Source organism: Stegastes partitus, unplaced genomic scaffold, assembly GCF_000690725.1.
Source record: "Stegastes partitus isolate 25-593 unplaced genomic scaffold, Stegastes_partitus-1.0.2 Scaffold448, whole genome shotgun sequence".
Taxonomy (NCBI): Eukaryota; Metazoa; Chordata; class Actinopteri; family Pomacentridae; genus Stegastes; species Stegastes partitus.
In genome coordinates this window covers 283,999-305,965 of record NW_007578179.1, presented here as the reverse complement: position 1 = coordinate 305,965, position 21,967 = coordinate 283,999, and the positions used below count along the sequence as shown (strand labels likewise).

Here is a 21,967-nt window from a genome sequence, read left to right as displayed (position 1 = left end):
AGGGTTTTATTTTTCTTTTAATCATGTCTTGCTGTTATTACACAGCCTTAATAATAATAATAATAATAAAACAACAACAAAGCTCTTGATCTTGATTCAGATCACAGCCTTAATCAGAAAGGATCTGACATTCACTTTGCCTCCCTGAAATACCAGTTTCTCATATTTTGTCATAGTAAAGGCTGCACTTTACTGGGCTGAGACATGTAACTTTAAAAAATCACTGATGAGATGCTCCATGCATTTATGTATTCCTACTGCATCTGAATCTTCTTTCTCCTGTGCGAGACATCTCTGATTTGGGAGTTACACGTCTCCAATCTGCTTACTGGCTTCATCAACCTCCCCCGTGTTTATGCTCTCTTATGTGTTACCTTCTCCCTAACCAGTCAAGACAGATGGACACCTTCCCTGAGCCTGGTTCTGCTGTTTTCTCACTGGTTAAGGGGAGTTTTTTTTCTTCCCACCGTCACCAAAGAGCTTCTGTAATGGAAATCTCTGAATGTGTTGAGTTTCTATCTGTAATTTAATATTGTAAGGTCATCACACACCACATTAATAAAACTAAGCTGAATGGAATAAAAGGCAAAACACTGCTGTGCAGGTTTTTAACTAAATGAAGCATAGCAAAGGAAAAAAACACACACTACTAAATGTACAGATTGGTGACAAGTTCAGGGAAAGTCCTGAGCCCTTGACCCCAACAGAGAGATGACCTGGTGGCTCTGTTAGTCCGTAGGGGGCATTTTGCTGCCATGGTTTGGCTCCACTTGTCCTCTTCGAGGGAAGGGTCACTGTGAGTCACTGCAAAGTTGTGGACATGAGTAGATTTGGAAAGTATCCAAAAAGCAGCTGAGTCTACTCCTACTGCCTACATACATTTCTAGTAATTTAGTTCATATAAAAATACATAAATATTTAGCTCAGACATGTAATGGATGCTGCTTACATTCCTTTTAAGCAAAGAGGACATTATTATTTAGAGACTAAATTCCCAGATTGTACAGAAATATATGATTTTCAACAGCGATGCCACAGAGGGGCTCATAAATGGATATTCATCAACAACAATACTAAACCATGTTATGGAACTTGTTGTAAACACATCATGTATCAGTATTACCCAACGATACACATGCAGGCTTTCAGTTATACTAAATATAGTGACGAGTGACAAAGTAAAGGAAAATCCTGAACCCTTGACCCCTGCAGAGCAAGGATCTGGTGGCTCTGTTACGCTGTGGGGGGCATCATGTGGCTCCACTCGTCCTCCTACTGGGAAGGGTCACTGCAAATCAGTGAACACCGGGGTTACTGAATGGTTTGAGTATGAAAATGTTGTGAACTATACGCTATGGCCTTCACCACTTTGGGAGATTTTGTGTTCATCAGCGCTTTCCACAACCATAATCAGAACATCAAACGAAATAATATCATTTGAAAGAAGGGTTCTGGCAGCATGTGGTGGTCCAACAACTTTACTAAGTGAGTGTGTTGAGACACTATAAGACAAAGTGAGCGCTATAAAGATTAAATATACAACTAAGTAATGTACAAAAATAATGAATATGCACTTGGAATTTTAAGATTAATACTTTACTCTTAGCACAGTCTGACTCCAGAAACCATCAACTCTGAGTTACTTTCCATTTCTGGCCATTTCCAAGGTATACTCTCATCAATTTGGGTATATTTCTAGGAGGATATTGACATCTCCTGAGCTGATTCAATGCTGTTTCAGTCTGATTCTTGGGTGTTTTTTAGCATTTAAATAAAACACTCCAGAAAGAAAAGACTTCAGTGAGGGTACCAGGAAATATTAACAGCTATAAACATCCTAAAATACCTTGACACATGAACGAACTATTTAAAGAACCAGGGTTTTTAAATGCCTCCATAGTGTCTAGATAAAAAAAATCTGTGGTTCGATCTCAAATGTGATGCATGCAAGACATTTCTACACTATAAGAACTACAAGTATTCTGCAAAGATGAAAGTTAGATTCAAGAATGAAAAGACAGTTTCATTAAATGGTTTAAAGATACTGAAAACTGTAATTAAGTCTTGTTGTTTCTACTGATATTCAACAAATGCTGTGCAAATGTTTGTGCATCACAGCTGCTAAATTAATCAAACAGCAACTATACAACTGTACAAATATATAAACAATACCAGCAAGACAAAATCGATTTAAAAACACACTAGGTTTATTGGAAGAAATCCCCACACAGCAAATTAAAAAGTGTAGCCTTTCCAGGAATCAGAGCAAAGAACAATATTTCCACATCTTTACATAGTACACATACAGAAATCCACCACTTACACACCACATCCAATCCTCTGAAGGAAACACAAGGGGACAAATGCACTGTCGCTAATTTCAGGAAGAAAAAAAAAAAATCAAAGAGTTACCGATAGGGAAAAAACATTTACAAGTAGTGTTTAAATTCACTTGGTATCAAGGAAGGAAAAGCCCATTTTAAACCACAAAATAACCTATAAACGGTTAACAGTGCAAATCGTCTTTATAGGCTTATGTGTCTAAAATATACTCTTCGGTTCTACAGCCCATTCAGTAATATTGCACACACGCGTATTATACACACCTGCAGAGCCAAACAGCTGCTGACATGCTACAGATTTTTTTTTTTTTTTTTTAAAGTGCTAGCTTGGAATTAGATTGAGAGCCAGCCTGCAACGTATTTGGTTCGGAATTAATTACTGAAAAGCAGGCTACAGGATGCATTTAATTTANCAAAATTATAAAACCTCTAACAACTTGCATTATTTCTGCACTGAACAGTACAGTATTTGTTCTTGTGTAAAATTATAAGAGTTTAGATTTACTATTTAAAAAATACAGGTCCAGCAGTGAAAACTCTAATTTCTAGCATTCTTCTAAAGCTATTTTTTGATAGTGTAGTGAGCGAGAGAGACAGGAAAGTGGGGGAGAAGAATGGAGGAAGGACCTGTGGAAAAGGGCCATGAGCAGGATTTGAACTCATGACCTCCACATCAGGGGACTGTAGCCCCTATACATGGGACGCCAGTTCAACCAGGTGAGCTATAGCGGCGCCCAATTTCTAGCATTCTTCAGAAAGATGTTTCCTAGCTGCTCTTTACTAAAGGGGTGGTTTTGCACAACCCATCACTCTAAAGCATCCCAAGGTGTTTCACCTGATTCAAGTCAGACGACATACTTTGCCAGGTCATAGTTTCCATCTACCAGTCCCACCTCTAAGCTTCACTGTCGGGACTACGTATTGACTGTGGTAATCCTGACCAGGTACTTGCCAAACAAGCCGGACGTCATCTGAACTGATCAAATTAATCTCATCTGACCAAAGAAAGTTTAGGCATGCAGTTTAGTGCCAAACAGCAAGCAAGAGTATTTTTCTTGGAAGCCATTCACAGAGACTCACGTTACACAACGTCCTTCACGCTGTATGAGTTGTCACAGAAACTGTCATTTCTATTGATAAGCACTATGCCAGCGTGCCTTGCCTGTCTGTTTTTCCAAGGTAGGTTAGATTAGATTGCACTTTATTTTTCACCACAAATGGGGAAACTCACTTGTTGCAGCAGTATGGATACAGTGCACAAAAGATAAAAAGGACAAAAAAACATGACAGGAAGAAAAAGGAACTAATAAACTATAAATAGGAAGAGCTGAGAAATGTAATGCAATAGAGCTACACACACACACACACACGTTAAAGATCCATATAGTGGATACAATGAACTTAAAAAATATAAAAGATAAATAAAATAGAATAAAATATGGTACAATATAATAATGATTGCACATAAGGGAGATAAATTGCACACAGTAAGGGGCTATATTGCACGTGAGAAAAGCGATTGTGGAAAAAAAAAGATTGTGAAAGTAGAGCCGTGCAGAGAAAAGTGAGAAAGTGTTGGTGTTTGCAGGGCATTTTAGTGAACACCATTGAGTTTTTTAATTGCTAATAAGATCAAATACTCGACTCTACAACACAGAAATAATGCAGTTATTGAGAGGTGAGGCAATTTGAAATAATTTGACATTTATGTGATTTTTGCATGTATTTTTTAAGTTCTGTTTCCTTTAAATTAAATTGATTTTAACTCACTCACGGGAAGCATGTCAAACATACCCGCCTCTTTCCTACAGGCCAGGACATGTGGTCAAAACAACAAGCTGTCTTGAGCAACAGAATGGCACTGAAGCGACAAGTGCATCTCACTTTTGGCCCCATAGAAACACTGCTAGTGTGAACACATGACAATCACCTTGTGCTGGGTCACTGACAAAACTGCAATCAAAATGAAAACCTGCTAATTGGAAATCCCTTTATATGAACATCGATCTGAATGTGGATGCAATAACAGGGAACGCTGTGGTGGCTGAGAGCAGAGCGTGCTGAAACTTGAGAAAACACATGCAAAACACGGCATATGCATGGCTTTTATAGGCAAGAAAAAGTCCAAGAGTAAACTGAGAAAAAACATGAACACATACATGACACAGAGAAACACAAGCAGATAAGAGAATGATGGAAGCATAGCAGTAACAGATAAAAACAACCAGTAAGACAGGATTTAACTGCGTCACTCAGACATAGCTGTGATGGAAAGTAGTTGAAAAATAGCTGTACTGTAACAGAAATTATATTTTTTAATCATTCATTACACATTAATAAGCAGCTCAGATATGTAATAGATGATACTATCATTCTTATTAAGCTGGGTGGACACGATTACTCACAACCTAAACTGACAGGTTGTCCAGGAATATCATGTCATCAAAGAATACGGCCTCTGACTACATTTTAGAACTTCTCTGGCCCTAATTAGTAGATCCTCAAACAAGCTGCTGTTAACAGTCCCACGATCGAGGCTAGTGTGTGAGGGAAGCTTCCTCTTTCAATCAGATGTTCCTCTTCTGAGACAAATCTCAGGATGTGTATGTTTTCAGCTGGTTTTGGTGGCTCTCAGTGGTCTTAATAATTTAGCACTCTATATTTCTTCCATCCATCCATTCATTATCTATACACCGCTGAATCCTCACTAGGGTCGCGGGGGGGCTGGAGTCTATCCCAGCTGACTTAGGGTGAAGGCAGGGGACAATTTAGCACTCTATATGTCTTATATTTTACAATTTGTTTTTACAAGTTGTTCGCCTGTTTTGCCTTGTTTTTTTTTTTGTGTTTTTGTTGCATTCAGCACTCTGGACAACTCAGGTTGTTTTAAAAAGGTGCTGTATAAATAAACTTGATTTGATGCTAAACACTGTTATGGAACACAGTGCTTTGGGTTTAGCCGACCATGCACATGCAGGCTTCAGCTGCAGTGAATAAGATATGTTTTGGTAATAAAGTGTTCAGGTTCGTGCTTTTCTTCAGCTACAAGTCCAAGCACAGAGTCTGAGCTCACTGCAGACCCACAGAAGAGAAGACAGCTTGGCTAAATATACAGACAAGTAACAAACTAAAGGAAAATCCCGAGCCCTTGACCCCGCAGAGAGATGATCTGGTGGCTCTGTTATGCTGTCGGAGGGTATTTTGCCACCATGCTTACAGGGAAGGGTCACTAAAAATCAATACAAAGTTGTGGGCGCAAGGGGTCACCGAATGGTTTGAGTATGAAAATGCTGTGACTCATCTGCTATGGCCTTCTCAGTCCTCAGATCTCTACCCAGTGGAGCACCTAAGGGAGACTGGTGTGTTCGTCAGCGCTGCCTACCAGCATCATCAAAACACCAGTTGAGCTAATAAGTTATGGAAGAATGACCCTCTAGCAGAATTCAGACACTTGGATAATTAATTCAAAGGTACACTGAAGCTGTTCTGGCAGCATGTGGTGGCAAAAAAACACCTGCTTAAGATGCTTTATATTGTTTTTTCCCTTTAACTTACCACCTGTCTGTGTATACACACTGCAAAAGACACTATAAGATAAAGAGAAGACAATAAAGATTAAACACACAACTAAGTAAGGAATTTTCAATTAGGATTCTAAGACGAATGCTTTTTTTTCTACACATAATCAGTCTCCAGGAACCATCAACTCAGGGATAGTGGCTGTTTGCACAGAGGAGCGAGGAAACAGGATTTCCAGCCTATTGTTTTAAAGTTCCTCTCCAGTCATCGATTAAACACTTAAAATCTCATCTCTGTGTATTACAGTTGCACATTAACGAGTGTTTTTTTCCATGTAAATAACCCCTTCCTGCCTTAAAATGGTTGAAACAGACACTTAAAGTTGGATTTCCTTTTACTTTATCATGACGGATATTATATTTAACAACACAAAGGTGTTACTGCATGATTATTGATCACAGAATACTGTACTGCAAACAAAGTGCATCAGTGCTACCCAAGCACACATTTGCTGGCTTCAAATGAAGAGAATGAATCATATATTTTGGCTGAAATGGGTTCAGGTTAGTGCTTTTGAGTCCTGATTTTTTACACTTTCCACTGCAAAGCCACACAAGATAAGACATCCCTTTACCCAGCTGATGAATATTGTGCCCCTTGAAGCTTTTTTTTTGCTGTACATGTGCTGTGTTATGTTTGCTGGTACTTAGTCATGATGTGTGACTGCTTTATAATGCATCCAAACCACAACAATGAGAGGCCCTTAGCATGTTGTTACAGTGTGCTTACAGTAATGCCTACAGTTCCTACAACGGGCCCGGCTGCTGCTGTTTACTCCATCTGCTAATACAGCTAGTTATCATATGAAACAGCTTGCATGAGATGTGAAGCAGACATGTAAATGCATGGATCCAGCAGCAGCAGCAGCAGCTCCCCAGCAGGACGCCGACAACTGTCAAACCGAAAACGTCAACAACGCTTTGAATCCTACCGACCTTAAATCCCGGCTAGCTAGCTGGGTCAGTCCGCTGACACTCCGGGGCTAATGCTTCCTACGACATTTTATCAATACCAACACCGTGCGGCGCTTCCTTCGAGCCGCAAAAGGTCAGCGGTGTCCGAGGAGAAGGAGGGGGAAGCTCCTCCGTAGCGGCGGTTCGAGGCTAGCAGGCGGCGGGGCAAACAACACACCGAAGCGACCGTTAACGTGCGTACGTTACCTTCAGCGGGGGTTCCTGGAAGTCTCCGCCGAGGCCCGTTGTGGAGCAGAAAGCGGCGGAGTAAACCTTTCGCTTTGTGGTCACGCGAGTTGTTCTATCCTACATGAGGACGTGTGGTTGTACAATGGTACTGGAATCGTACTGAGGTAGCACCTTGTGTTGCACTGACGCCGATATTACACCTCAGTGACGTGGAGCGTCTCCTTCCTCCTTCGTCTCTTCCGCGTTGCAACGACAGACCGCGAGCGTGCACAGCGTGACGTCCCTCCTCCTCCTCCTCCTCCTCCTCCTCCCGTAGGCTGCACAGCTCAGCATCCCTCAGCAGGTGGATGGATGGATGGATGGATGGACGACCCAGCTCTTCTTTGATCAGTATCATCTATAGACACATCCCATTAATAGACTCTTGTTATACATGACCCACTGGATATCAGTAATCTCTATGTAAATATGTATAACACATGGATGTATGCACACACAGACAACACTTCAATTTCACAGTCTCCTTATAAAAGATAAGATAAGATAAGATAAGCTCAACCTTTCTGATACATTTTGATCCATATATTTAAACCTATGTGTATAGATGAGGCATGATGAATATACATATGAATATCGACAGGTATGACATGATCAATATACATATAGATATGTACAGTTATGACATGACAAACTGGCTTACATATATATGCAACTATGAAATGATTATTTTGTATATGGATATGTACATCTATGATGTGGTGAATATAAATCTGGATAAGTACAGATATGGCATGATGCATAATGTATCCAACTGAACTACACCTACATCATGTCAAACTGTATTTACATTTATAAAGATTCAATATGTGCTCTTCATTATTTATGACTTTTCTGTTTTTAAGGGTTTTATTTTTCTTTTAATCATGTCTTGCTGTTATTACACAGCCTTAATAATAATAATAATAATAAAACAACAACAAAGCTCTTGATCTTGATTCAGATCACAGCCTTAATCAGAAAGGATCTGACATTCACTTTGCCTCCCTGAAATACCAGTTTCTCATATTTTGTCATAGTAAAGGCTGCACTTTACTGGGCTGAGACATGTAACTTTAAAAAATCACTGATGAGATGCTCCATGCATTTATGTATTCCTACTGCATCTGAATCTTCTTTCTCCTGTGCGAGACATCTCTGATTTGGGAGTTACACGTCTCCAATCTGCTTACTGGCTTCATCAACCTCCCCCGTGTTTATGCTCTCTTATGTGTTACCTTCTCCCTAACCAGTCAAGACAGATGGACACCTTCCCTGAGCCTGGTTCTGCTGTTTTCTCACTGGTTAAGGGGAGTTTTTTTTCTTCCCACCGTCACCAAAGAGCTTCTGTAATGGAAATCTCTGAATGTGTTGAGTTTCTATCTGTAATTTAATATTGTAAGGTCATCACACACCACATTAATAAAACTAAGCTGAATGGAATAAAAGGCAAAACACTGCTGTGCAGGTTTTTAACTAAATGAAGCATAGCAAAGGAAAAAAACACACACTACTAAATGTACAGATTGGTGACAAGTTCAGGGAAAGTCCTGAGCCCTTGACCCCAACAGAGAGATGACCTGGTGGCTCTGTTAGTCCGTAGGGGGCATTTTGCTGCCATGGTTTGGCTCCACTTGTCCTCTTCGAGGGAAGGGTCACTGTGAGTCACTGCAAAGTTGTGGACATGAGTAGATTTGGAAAGTATCCAAAAAGCAGCTGAGTCTACTCCTACTGCCTACATACATTTCTAGTAATTTAGTTCATATAAAAATACATAAATATTTAGCTCAGACATGTAATGGATGCTGCTTACATTCCTTTTAAGCCAAGAGGACATTATTATTCAAAAACTAAATTCACTGACTGTACAGAAATATATGATTGTGAACAGCGATGTCACAGAGGGGTTCATAAATGGATATTCATCAACAACTATACTAAACCATGTTATGGAACTTGTTGAGAACACATCATGTATCAGTATTACCCAACGATACACATGCAGGCTTTCAGTTATACTAAATATAGTGACGAGTGACAAAGTAAAGGAAAATCCTGAACCCTTGACCCCTGCAGAGCAAGGATCTGGTGGCTCTGTTACGCTGTGGGGGGCATCATGTGGCTCCACTCGTCCTCCTACTGGGAAGGGTCACTGCAAATCAGTGAACACCGGGGTTACTGAATGGTTTGAGTATGAAAATGTTGTGAACTATACGCTATGGCCTTCACCACTTTGGGAGATTTTGTGTTCATCAGCGCTTTCCACAACCATAATCAGAACATCAAACGAAATAATATCATTTGAAAGAAGGGTTCTGGCAGCATGTGGTGGTCCAACAACTTTACTAAGTGAGTGTGTTGAGACACTATAAGACAAAGCGAGCGCTATAAAGATTAAATATACAACTAAGTAATGTACAAAAATAATGAATATGCACTTGGAATTTTAAGATTAATACTTTACTCTTAGCACAGTCTGACTCCAGAAACCATCAACTCTGAGTTACTTTCCATTTCTGGCCATTTCCAAGGTATACTCTCATCAATTTGGGTATATTTCTAGGAGGATATTGACATCTCCTGAGCTGATTCAATGCTGTTTCAGTCTGATTCTTGGGTGTTTTTTAGCATTTAAATAAAACACTCCAGAAAGAAAAGACTTCAGTGAGGGTACCAGGAAATATTAACAGCTATAAACATCCTAAAATACCTTGACACATGAATGAACTATTTAAAGAACCAGGGTTTTTAAATGCCTCCATAGTGTCAAGATAAAAAGTCTGTGGTTCAATCTCAAATGTGATGCATGCAAGACATTTCTACACTATAAGAACTACAAGTATTCTGCAAAGATGAAAGTTAGATTCAAGAATGAAAAGACAGTTTCATTAAATGGTTTAAAGATACTGAAAACTGTAATTAAGTCTTGTTGTTTCTACTGATATTCAACAAATGCTGTGCAAATGTTTGTGCATCACAGCTGCTAAATTAATCAAACAGCAACTATACAACTGTACAAATATAGAAACAATACCAGCGAGACAAAATCGATTTAAAAACACACTAGGTTTATTGGAAGAAATCCCCACACAGCAAATTAAAAAGTGTAGCCTTTCCAGGAATCAGAGCAAAGAACAATATTTCCACATCTTTACATAGTACACATACAGAAATCCACCACTTACACACCACATCCAATCCTCTGAAGGAAACACAAGGGGACAAATGCACTGTCGCTAATTTCAGGAAGAAAAAAAAAAAATCAAAGAGTTACCGATAGGGAAAAAACATTTACAAGTAGTGTTTAAATTCACTTGGTATCAAGGAAGGAAAAGCCCATTTTAAACCACAAAATAACCTATAAACGGTTAACAGTGCAAATCGTCTTTATAGGCTTATGTGTCTAAAATATACTCTTCGGTTCTACAGCCCATTCAGTAATATTGCACACACGCGTATTATACACACCTGCAGAGCCAAACAGCTGCTGACATGCTACAGATTTTTTTTTTTTTTTTAAAGTGCTAGCTTGGAATTAGATTGAGAGCCAGCCTGCAACGTATTTGGTTCGGAATTAATTACTGAAAAGCAGGCTACAGGATGCATTTAATTTAGTATCAGCTGTGGTTAAGATTACAAGCCTTTGATCAGATTTCTGTAACTACATACAAGTGTGCTGTGACCTCAAGTGGAACAAATCAATAGGAACAAAAAAAAAAAAAAACACTTTAAAAACATAAAGGAACATTCAGCAATTTGCTCTGCAATTATGAATACATTCTGTTACAGGAATTAAAACTGAACCTGCCCTGACTTTTTTATTTTTTTAAATGCATAGATGTATTTTTTAGGATGTTGAAAAACTCAATTTTAACATACAGGGATCAGGGTTCAGCCGTTTGAGGATTGGAGTGAAAATTAACATGAACACCTGCGACACGAAATATGTACACGGTCACAGTAGTCGAATATTTCATCTGAACATTTCCTGTCCAGATAAATGAATAAGCAAATTTATTAAATGTGTTTAACCCAAAACTATGAATTCGATACTTGATATCTAAAACATTAAAACCAACACCACAAAAAGGGAAAAAAAGATTGTTCCATTAGAAAAAAAAACAAAAACCCAAACACTCCCTCGACAAAGGCAGCTGAACAGTAACATCTGCTTACAGTAATTTCCATCTATAGTGATCCACAAGCGAACAGCAACTAACCACATGGACATTTATGATTTACTTTATTTCACTGAAAATAATACACTCTGGATTAATATGTACATGGAATTTGAAAATCAAACATTTTGAAAGATCAGCTTATTAAATCGGACAGAGAGAAGGCGGAGATACTGAACCGACTGTTACAAAGAAAGCTGTAAATCAAACCGAACTCGTTTCTGTAAGGAAAGGTACAGTAGTTAAGGTTTTCCAGGCCTGGTGGATAGAGGTAGTAGGTAGCATTGGGCCCCCGGTCAGGGCCAGAAACCTGAGAAAACGCACACACACCGATTACCCTAACCCTTCAGAAAGCAAAATATATATAAATGTATGAACAAACCCATGTGCAGGCACATATACAGTATGTCTCTGTACAAAAAGAAAACAAGCGTGGTTTCCCAGCGAACAGTCTGTCTAGTGTGCTCTTTAAGACGTTAACATGTGAGCTGATTCAACCAAAGCCAATCAACCACTTAGGCGTCTGTCTGACAGCCAAACTCAAACCGTAACATGCTAATAAGCTACAGTTAATGTGTCTGCACTGCAAGTAAACGGTGGTTTTGAGAGCATCAGTACTGAAAGGTGTGTTTTGTGATAGCACTTTTTGTGAGAACCTGAATAACTGTGAGTTTTGTTTGTTTTTGTTTTTTTTAAACTGTTTTCAAGGCTGTGAGACCACAAAGCTGTGGGTTGCACTTATGTCAGCACCGGAACCAAAAAAAAAGCTTTGGCTATTAGTGACTTTGCAGCTGTCAAACGGATGTTGGCTACAAGTACACGGTGTTCTGGTACCTGGATGCTTCAATGATGTTGAGAGTCACTGTGTGCTGTGCAACACATGTAAGAGCAGAAACAGTGAGAGGCTTGTAAACCCAAGTAACTACTCCAGGATTCACATTTGTTAGTGAAGATGGACGCTTTTGCGAGTGTGTGGCGACGGACGCGTGTCGACGACATTTAAAGTGAAGAAGCTAACTAGGTAGTGATCAAAACGTGACGATTGTAAAGATTATCATGTGCGACGATTCACTCATATTGTGCAAAAACAGCTCAACGAAACTGCGACAAGTAGGAAAAGTAGTGTTTTTTTTTTTTGTGATAACGTCAAGAGTAAATAGGTAAATAACAAGTCGTAATGAATACCATTAACTTTGACACCAGTGTCTGTGATCACTCTATGCCTACAGTAGATCTAACATACAGTATTTATGCTGATAAGTATTTCCATTATGTTTGTGCAATGACACCAACATCTGCTGGCTAGAGCAAACTAAGTGACCCATTTCCTAACAAACAAAAAAACAAAAAAGGCACAAAGGCGCTAGCTTCAAAGTAGCTACAAGGCTCTCCCAGGTCCACCAAGATTACATCTACACCTATGCTGCTACGTTTAGACAAATAGTTACAGAAAACAGCCCAATGAAGATCAAAGATCATCCCATAATTAACGTACATAAAATAATCTAGAAACAAACCTGGCAAAGGAGGAAGTGTAAGTGTAAGCTCAAAGGCGTTTCATGTTAAAACAAACTTTAAAGTGACTGCAGACTACGTGTGCAGTCAAATCTACATCATCAGCTGATCATAGCTGGCAATTAAAACCAGGTCAAATACAATTAACAGATACAGAGACTTTGGTATGTAGAGAAGACCTTTTATATCTGGAGACCTCTGTATGTGGACGCTGATACTCAGCGCCATACATTATACATGCCAGCTCTAAATAGGCCAGTCTCTGGCAGAGATCCCATTTTCACATTTAGAACCAAAGGCTCTGATCACATCTGCCTCATCTGCCCCTCAAAAGAAATTGGTTTGGATTGTACTCCATCACCCTGTCAATAAAAACTGCTCTTCCCAGAACATGCCAAAGATTAAATCGATCGGGGTCCTAATGGTCCCACATACTGCCTCCCTCCTCAGAAGGTTAGTCTCTTGGTGGTGATGAACTCTTCCAGCTGAACCTTGCCGCTGCCCATGAGGCCGAAAGCCGGATACATAGTTCCCGAACAATCCACCTGCCTCTCGTAAAGGCACCTCATGGTGTCGGCGTCGTAGAAATACACCCGGCATGCGTCGTAATCTAGGCATACACCCAGTCGTTGCGGCATGGGAAGCATGCGGCTGCCGGGGTCACCGGATGCTGCGTTTGCTGTGGAAACGGAGGACGATGAAGAAGCCTTGGGGATGAAAAGTTTCCCCATGCCAAGGGTGAGAAGGGTGAAGGGCTGGGAGAGCTCGTAGCACGCGTCCTCGCTGCCGCTGTCATGGCCGCTGTCGTGGTCGTACCTGGTGACAGGGGGAGGATTGATGGACACATAAGTTTGTCATAATCGGCAACAAACGTTTTGAAATGTACGTCAGAGCCAGAACTCAAATCATGTGTGAAACAGAAAAGAGTGTGATAATCTCTACTAGATGATCCAAGGGTGTTAAGACTGGATTTTGCAAGGTTAGATTTAATAATGGCTTTTGTTATTAATGCATTCGCTGTTAACTTTGTGATTAATCATTGGATTTATGAAATGCAACACCATAAAATGCTCTCAAAACTTTCCCAGAGGCCAGTATGATGCCTTAAGATGTCAAAGAAAACAATCAAACCTGATGGATAAGAATTATTCACATTTACTGGGGCGGGATTTGTGCTACATACATATTACAAGGACCTGTTATTTTCTAAGATTTACTTTGGAGGGGAAAAAAAAAAAAAAAAAAGCAAACTCAACCTTCTAATGACTGGCTGAATGCTGCCTGGGGTTATCACCTTGCATGCATTATGCAATTACCATAGAATTAAAATTAATTTGCGTAAATAATGTGCTCCTTTACATGAGTTGATCCAGTGAGAAAGGCAGGCTTTGTGTGTGGGTAAGCTCTTTACGAGTTTATACCGGTTCTGTTACATCACAGGATTAGGTATGACTCAAACACACTCAGCGCTGTCCTCAGATTGTGTCTGTGCTTCTTACAGTCTGATTTGTAGAAGGTAAACAGAATTGTTTTTTCACCACGTGTCCGCTGCTTATGGACAAACTGTAAATATCAACCATGTGCCTGCACATACCTTGGGCTGCTGGTATCTCTGGGATTGTGAAACCACTCAACCAGCTTTGTGTCGGAGGCCACTCCAACTTTAACCATGTAGGAGTACGGTTCCACCTTGAAGGCCCAATAGTGTCTGCAAAACAAATAAAGCGGTTACTATTTTTATTGCAAGAACGTATGAAGAACAAAATCCCTTCACACACTTATTCCTGATGTGCCCTTTAACAAGCCTCATGCAAAAACTATGAAACAGAAATGGCACAAATGATAATACGACCATCACCAGCTGCTTAAAAATAAAGCTCCACATCCGCTCCCTCTCTTGTGAATATTTTATGTTTGGACAGCATGACATATTGATGGTCTAATGAGCAAGTTATGAGGCAGCGTCCGTACTGTGTGCAAATCTTGAACCTTATCCCTTTGTAGAAATTCTTAAAGTTCACTGTGTAGCAAATAAAATGATGCTCAACACAACTTCACAGTAAAAAGTCTTACTGTTGTTAGGTTTTTTTTGCGTACCTTCCCTGAGAGATGCCCGTGTCCCCAATGATGTAATCTAGTCCGATGTAGCTGCCTGTCTGTATGCGTTCAGCGGCGAGGAGGAAGGCCATGCCTGCCACGCTCTCCACCGTGTCCCGTCGCTTGTTTAGAATGAGCCGCTCTGTGCTGAATCCACACTTATCGCTGAACAGGAAACCGAAAGCTGAGGAGATGAGAGAGAATGGAAGACAGAGGTAGAGGAGAAGAAAGGGAAGAAGATAAACTCTTTTTATTGAGCATACAACTCATGCAAAAAGCAATGGTTTGGGTTTTACACCAAGTAAGTGGCAAAGACTGACACAAGAGGGCGCTGTAACATAATCTTAAAAAGCTAAACAAAGACCTACTTGCCATTGTCTTCTAATAGTCCTCTTTTCTCATATGCAGTTTATGCTCCTCATCTGCTTGCAACTAAACGCATTCTATAAATAGTTCACAGGCCAAGAGGTCGTGATTACCATAATCCAGGATACATATAGGCTGCCGTGATTATGCCTGCTCACTCAACCATCCCATGCAATCTGAGGTCTCCGCTGGGGAAGACCGGTTCATTTGCATGTGTCTGGGGAAGTCCTCATAACAACTAGGGCATGATAATGATAATAGTATAAGCCTGCCTAAAGGGTGAACAGGCAACTGTGCAGCAGTTTTACGTGATGTTCTGTAGCAGGGCGGGGATGCGTTCGTACTGGAGAGCTAAAATGGACACCTAAAATCTTATACAGTGTCTGACATGAAAGCGAAGAGGGTTCATTGTATGCATGTTTAGTTCATTCAAGCTTGCATTGTCAAATGATTAAATATCGAGTCAGTTTTCATGTTCTCTGACACCAGCTGTGCGCATTATGGGATATCAATTGCATTTTATTATTACAAAATCAATAGCTACACCCATGTTGTTTGACTTTGCTTAATACTGTAAATTGATTCTCCAAGTCATTTAATAAGCAAAAAAAATAACAAAAAAGGGTGGCAAGTATAAATGATGCAGCATGAAATTAGCCCCCAGGCAATGGTACTTTAATTTCACATCAATAGACCTAGGTCTTTATTAAATGGCTTTTTTTTTTTAAGGGTATGTTAAGATTTACTTAGCAGCATCTGGAAAAGAAAAGGAGATAGTGGTGTCATCAAACTGCTGAATATCAAGACTGACTGGCTGAGATCTGATCTAAGCGCTTTACATTATGTCATTTTCTTGTGCGAGGCTGTGTGAAGACAGAAACATCTGTTGTCACACGCTGAAACTGTATCCCTTCACACTACGTCATGAGCGCCAGTGAGCATGTGCACATGTTTTGTCCTCTGCGTTTCACCCTGGCTTGAAATTCCACCTCATTACTGACGCAGGCTGAATCCATCCTCTCAGTCTTACACGAACCAGAGAACACAGGAATGTGGACGCTCCAATCACACAACAAGGCACAAATGACAAGGCTTGTGTGGGACACAAGTCAAAACGCAGCTATATCAGATCACAGTGAGATGTGACATGTGTGCAACAGACTAATTCTGATGCAGGCTTCTGCCATCGGAGGGAAAACATAAGGATTCTGAAAATATTCTGGTTTCTGGTAAGTGCATCAAGACTAAGTGACACTAGTACATAAAAAGTCTCTGCAAACTCCAAACTTTAACAACTATAGTAGATATAAAATCAGTGAAAGCAGCCCAAAGCAAGAACAAAGTAATGATCACCGAGCAGGATAGAAATCAAAGTGATACAGTTCCTTAGTGGGACAGTACGAATAGAAATCAGCTCTAGCAGATGGTTGGGGACGATGATCCTTTTTAATGAATTCCACCTTGCCTCTCCAAGGCAAGCTTAAAAAGCCAACAACAGATGCAAGTGCAGGTTTCTTTTCCAAACCGTCACCCTGTACAACTCCGCTCCCACACACTCAGACAAAAGCTATATTGGTTTCAGTCATCTGAAACACAAAAGCCATTACTATGGTGATAAAGTAAAACACCGCTGTGCTTCATTACCTCCGTCGGCCACGCAACAAGAAAATTCCAAATTCAGAAACACAGCGAAGCATCTGTCATCTGATAATCTTCCTAAAAATCGAGCACAATGCACTGAGACGTGCTCTGAGAACTAAAGGCGATAGAGGAGCTTAGCTGTCGCCTCGGCCAAAAAGAGGCCCAATAACAGGGGCTGGTTCTCCGATAGTTTGTCAATTAATGAATGCACTTAACAAATAACAAAGGTTAAGGAAATAGTCGAGTCAAATTTTATGGAGTGAGTTGTTTTTTTTACATTTCCTCTTCAGCAGTCTTTACCATTTTCATTTACATCCAAGTAAACAATCAAAGGACAGATAACAACCCCATCATAAAGGAAAAAGGGACAAAATAGATAAATGTTACTGCCACATATCTTACCAGGTGCAGGTGGTGTGTGGAAGTTGACCTCGGGGCTGTAGGGGCTGAACATGGAGTTCCTGCAGCTTCGGACTCTGAAGGCGTACCGGCTGTCAGGCTCCAGGTCACTCACCACAGTGCTGGGTCCATACACCCTGTCTGTAGCCCTCCAGACCCCATTGTCCTCACCGTCCTCCTGGGAAGGGGACTGGTTCGGGCCCCCAAGTCTGGAGAAGAAGATTACGATGATTTAGACTTTGCCACATATCTCTTAACTTGTCTGAAAAGTCCTTCTATATTCTCTTGTACCCACCTGCGGTATTCAAGCACGTGGTGATCTGTGGGTAGGTGGTCATCTGACAGCCTCCAGCAGATTGAGGCCTCGTTATAGACCCGGCTACTGGACAAGTCGATCAGAGGAGGGTCTGGAACTGGGGAAGGGTTAGGAAGAAAAGAAAACCAAAGCAGTGAAATGTTAATCAAGGAGAAGACTGTCCACTTAGGTCATTCTCCACACCAGTGAATCATTTTGTTCAATAGTAAGGAGGTCTAAAACGTTGCATTTTACATGTCTGACATGCAGCCAGCAACATAAAATGTAAAAACAATGCTAATTTTTTGTCCCATTTATACCAAACTGAACTCTTTGCTCATCTATCACATGAGGCAGGTGCATCACAGAGGGACGAGGACATCCAAGAGGGACAAAAAAAGGCAAATAGTACCTGATGAAGGTCTCAGACAGAAATGTTGCATTAATATATATATGATTGCAAGCTAGACAGTGTGCCGGAGATAAAAGATATCCTACATGACAGGGATCAATACTGAAAAATATTCTTTTTAGTGAACAGCAAGGTACAGTAGATCATTTGCATAAATAGGGAAAAAAAACACTGAATACAAGTGAACAACAGTAAAATCACTTGTTTCTTAATCATGCTAAGCACCGCACTGCAGCTGAATAAGTTCAGCTTAAGCAAATGAAGCATTCCAAGTGTGGCAAAGATTAGATTTGTTAGGATCAGGACTATCCACTCAGGACAATGGACAAGACCATCTTGCATAATGGAGCTTAAGAGGTTTTCACAGTCTCCCTGCCAGGAAATGCACTTTGTAAAAACACCCCCACCACCTCTCACTTCCTCCTCTTGCACTTTAACTTTCATCCATTACACTTTTTTCGACACATTTATCGTCCTTTCTTCCTCCCCTTGGTGGCTGTAGAGATTTGCTGTGAAGCATCAACCTGTCTGGCTTTGTATTCACCTTTAATTTCCCACCCGTCCCCCGATTTATGTCAGAGGACAGACCCCCTCTAAAGCTTTCAGCCATCTTATCGTTTACAGTTCTCAGCCTGTTTTTCTCCAGAAACAGAATCACATTACAGTAACCATGTAGGTCACCGTCTTCCCCTCCAAGATCAAGGCAATTTTTCTCAACACTTTTACCGCCCTCCCTGAGAGAATCCCTCTCCTCGCCGCCTCATGATATTTCCATTTGTCAAGTCCTCTACGCTTTCTATTTTTGTCATCTTGTGACATTCTCAGTTCTTCCCTTTTCTAAAGCTCCTTTCCCCTATAGATGGATTCCCCTCGCTGACCAGTGTCACCACTGCCGTTGAGCTCTCTGAGCCTCCCAAGTCACTCGGCTAATCCTCAATCTCCAAAGTCTTTTCTCCCAGCCAGCTCTCCTTCATGAGCTTGTCCCTTCTTAAAGCCCAAGACTTTCTCATGTGCCTCGCCTGAACTCAGCCATTGTCATTCGTTTGATTTTTAAAGGTGCGTTTTCACACTTTCCCTGAATTAATGGAGGAAAAATACTTGACAACTCCTCTAAATTCTTGTTTTCAACACTTGACCCTGAGCGCCAAGTGAAAAGATCCATTCTTTCATGTTAATTAGTAGTAACCTAGTTAAATAATATGGTGCCACTTTAGAGTAAATCACAATCAGACATTCTTTCTGAGGCGCTAACCATCTGCTATACTGACAAATAAGCCTTCCTTTTTTAACCTGTTTCCAACAGATGGACCAACAAGCAAGGACCAAACAGGGCAGTGAGCCATCCAACACAGCAGGCAGCACTAGTTCAATGACTCAGAGGAAAAAAAACAAGCAATACTGATAACATACAGTACAGACAGCTGCCAGACAGACAGCATCGAGGCCAAATTACACCGTAGGGAGCCGCTCTCCCTTGTGTCCATTTTCATTCCACTGCTCTACATTATGAGAGGACTGGACTGTCAACATTTCCTTTGAATTTGGCCGCTTTTCCGTGAGCCGTAGTATTTTGTAGAGAGCATGGTAAAAGTTGAAGTGGAAATAGTTGAAAGAAGTGCTGTTCTCAGCCCCAGTTGGAAATGGGACCACAAATGGGCATTTACAGTTGACAACACAGCCTTTCACAGCCTCTTGAGAAGCAGAGCGTGGGGTCAAAGCTGGCACGAGGGCCGTAGCAGGGTCAACATGCACAAACACATGGTTCTCCAAAGAGGAAGATATGACGAGAAAACGCGGACAAGCAAGAGGCATTGAGGAAAATCGAACACAGACATCTCATACATGACTGCTAATCATATTCAGGACTTGACAATAAGCTACGAAGTGATGTTTTTCCATAAGTGCTGCACAGAGGAGAAGACATACCAAAACATCTTTACAGTGAGCACATTTAAGTCAGCCTCAAGCGTTCCAAAACTCTCCCTATAAGTAACCATAAATGTATGTTCAGTTTCCTGGATTTGAACACAGTCACGTTCTGTAAAAGGACTATAGGACACTATCCAGAGGCGCCGCAGTGGTTCCTTACTGCTGCATCATCTGCCAAGACTTAAATTGAATTACTGCAGAATACAAATGCCCTCACAGCTTCTTTTCCCTCTCTGAGCTCCGAGGAAGAGCACCATTAACTCCCGCAGGCTGTTTAGTTCAAAGACACACATCAATATGACTGCCACACAACTGCTGCGTGCAGCACTTTCCCTGAAGGATACAGCACAGATCCGTTTATTCCACATTTTTAGACGAAAAAAATCCCCAAGAAGCCAAATGATGAATATTCAGTCATTTTAGGAGAAATTGCTAAAATGAGGACAGCATAAATGCACTTTTTGTTATTCTTTTCTTTTTATATAAAGGAAATGTTCATCTCATAGACTTGTTTACACAAAAGAAAACTGCAGAATAAACTATAAAATAATTCGAGGACTGGGACGTATGACGTAATGTTTTGGCCTGAAGTGACACTTTATCTGCAGTTTATTGTTAATGACAATCTTCACAAAAGGATGACACAAGGAAATGTCAAATCAAAAATGCTGTGTCAACCAAAATATACAACATTTTTTCTTATTTTGGTTCAAAAAAATGTAAATTAAAGCCAGCACAGTCTTAGAAACATCAACACTAATCGTTTAAACACATGCAGTTATTTTACAGAGAATTAAATCCTATTTTCAACTCTTTAAATGTTTTTTCAGGGCTCCTGGTGGTTGACAAATCACCTGAATATATTACACAATGTGAAGTCATCTTTGAACATTGTGTGCTGGTACTTACCAGCAAGGTCTTTTATATTTCAATGAGTATTTGGTCAAAAGTTTTTCAAGGACTTCACACTTATTAACTGTAAAATCTGACTTTTCCCCAACGTTTCTCTTCCAATTGCTTCCCTCGTGGACTTGTGATAGAAACATTTTCTATCGATTTATAAAACACAGGGGTTTATAGTGGTTCCTTTACACCACATTCTACAGTGGAGTGGATGATTTGATATTTGTCCAACCGTCCCTTCGTTTGAACAGTCAGAGAAAATGCCCCATTTCAAGTTCACTTGTCCATAAACCTCGACAGAGTCAAGAGCGGGCTGCGAGATGGACAAACCAACCAGCGCTGCTCTCCAGTGTAGCAACAAAAGCCCACAAACTCATGTCACCCCCGGCTTTGTTTGTCGCCAACGGTCACTGGAACAACTGTCGCTTGTTTAGCTGCACTTGAGGGATAATGGACTTGTGCCAAGAGACTTCAGCTTCATCTATAATATCAGCATCATTTAATCCCCAAATAATTTGTTTTCATACATCTAGAAGCACAGCTGCCACTCAAACCTAAAGCCTTTATTGGCACTGACCAGCTCATCACAGACAAAGAGCTGCTCTCAGTTTGTAGAGGCTCCAAACATCAAAACACCAGTCAGTGGATAACTACGACTGAGAGAACCGTCACAACTTACTGTCACCATCTGCAGTATTCAATACATCTCCATCTCAGTCACTGAAATACAGCTATGATGCTTCAATCCCCCGTCTGGTAATTATATCATTAAGGCAGGAACTTGAGGAAGGTGGAGCCAATATGAACATCATACTATGTCAATGTGTTCATGTTCGCTGCAGTATAATACGTGTAATTCTCCAGCTTTAGTATAGAGTTTGATTTGCGTGACAAGCTTTAATCTGACGATGGTACGAGTTTGCACCAAACGTTGAAGCGCTAGCTCTATGACTGACCTTTCAGTAGCCTGTGACTAATATACACCTCCTCATGAAGCCATTTTTGCAGCCTGTTTTAGCATTTGATAGCTTATCTGAACTGCGTCGTTCTGTATATGTAGAATTTTTGAACATACCAGTTAGTTGAATCTTTTCCAGCTCTTTAACATTTTGAAAACGGCCAAAAACATCAAA

The 21,967-nt window shown here is 40.5% G+C and overlaps 1 protein-coding gene across 1 annotated transcript in view; it reads right to left on the bottom strand.

The window, feature by feature from the left end:
• Positions 1–10,146: 10,146 nt before the first annotated feature.
• The window catches only part of trim36 (tripartite motif containing 36), a 36,705-nt gene continuing 24,884 nt past the window's right edge, over positions 10,147–21,967 (bottom strand). The window contains exons 9-13 of the mRNA XM_008286308.1: positions 17,591–17,708; positions 17,299–17,504; positions 14,890–15,073; positions 14,387–14,500; positions 10,147–13,608 (exon numbers count right to left, since the gene is read on the bottom strand). Coding sequence (XP_008284530.1) covers positions 13,239–13,608; positions 14,387–14,500; positions 14,890–15,073; positions 17,299–17,504; positions 17,591–17,708 — 992 coding nt within the window. The 3' untranslated portion in view covers positions 10,147–13,238. The remainder of the gene's footprint in view (positions 13,609–14,386; positions 14,501–14,889; positions 15,074–17,298; positions 17,505–17,590; positions 17,709–21,967) is intronic.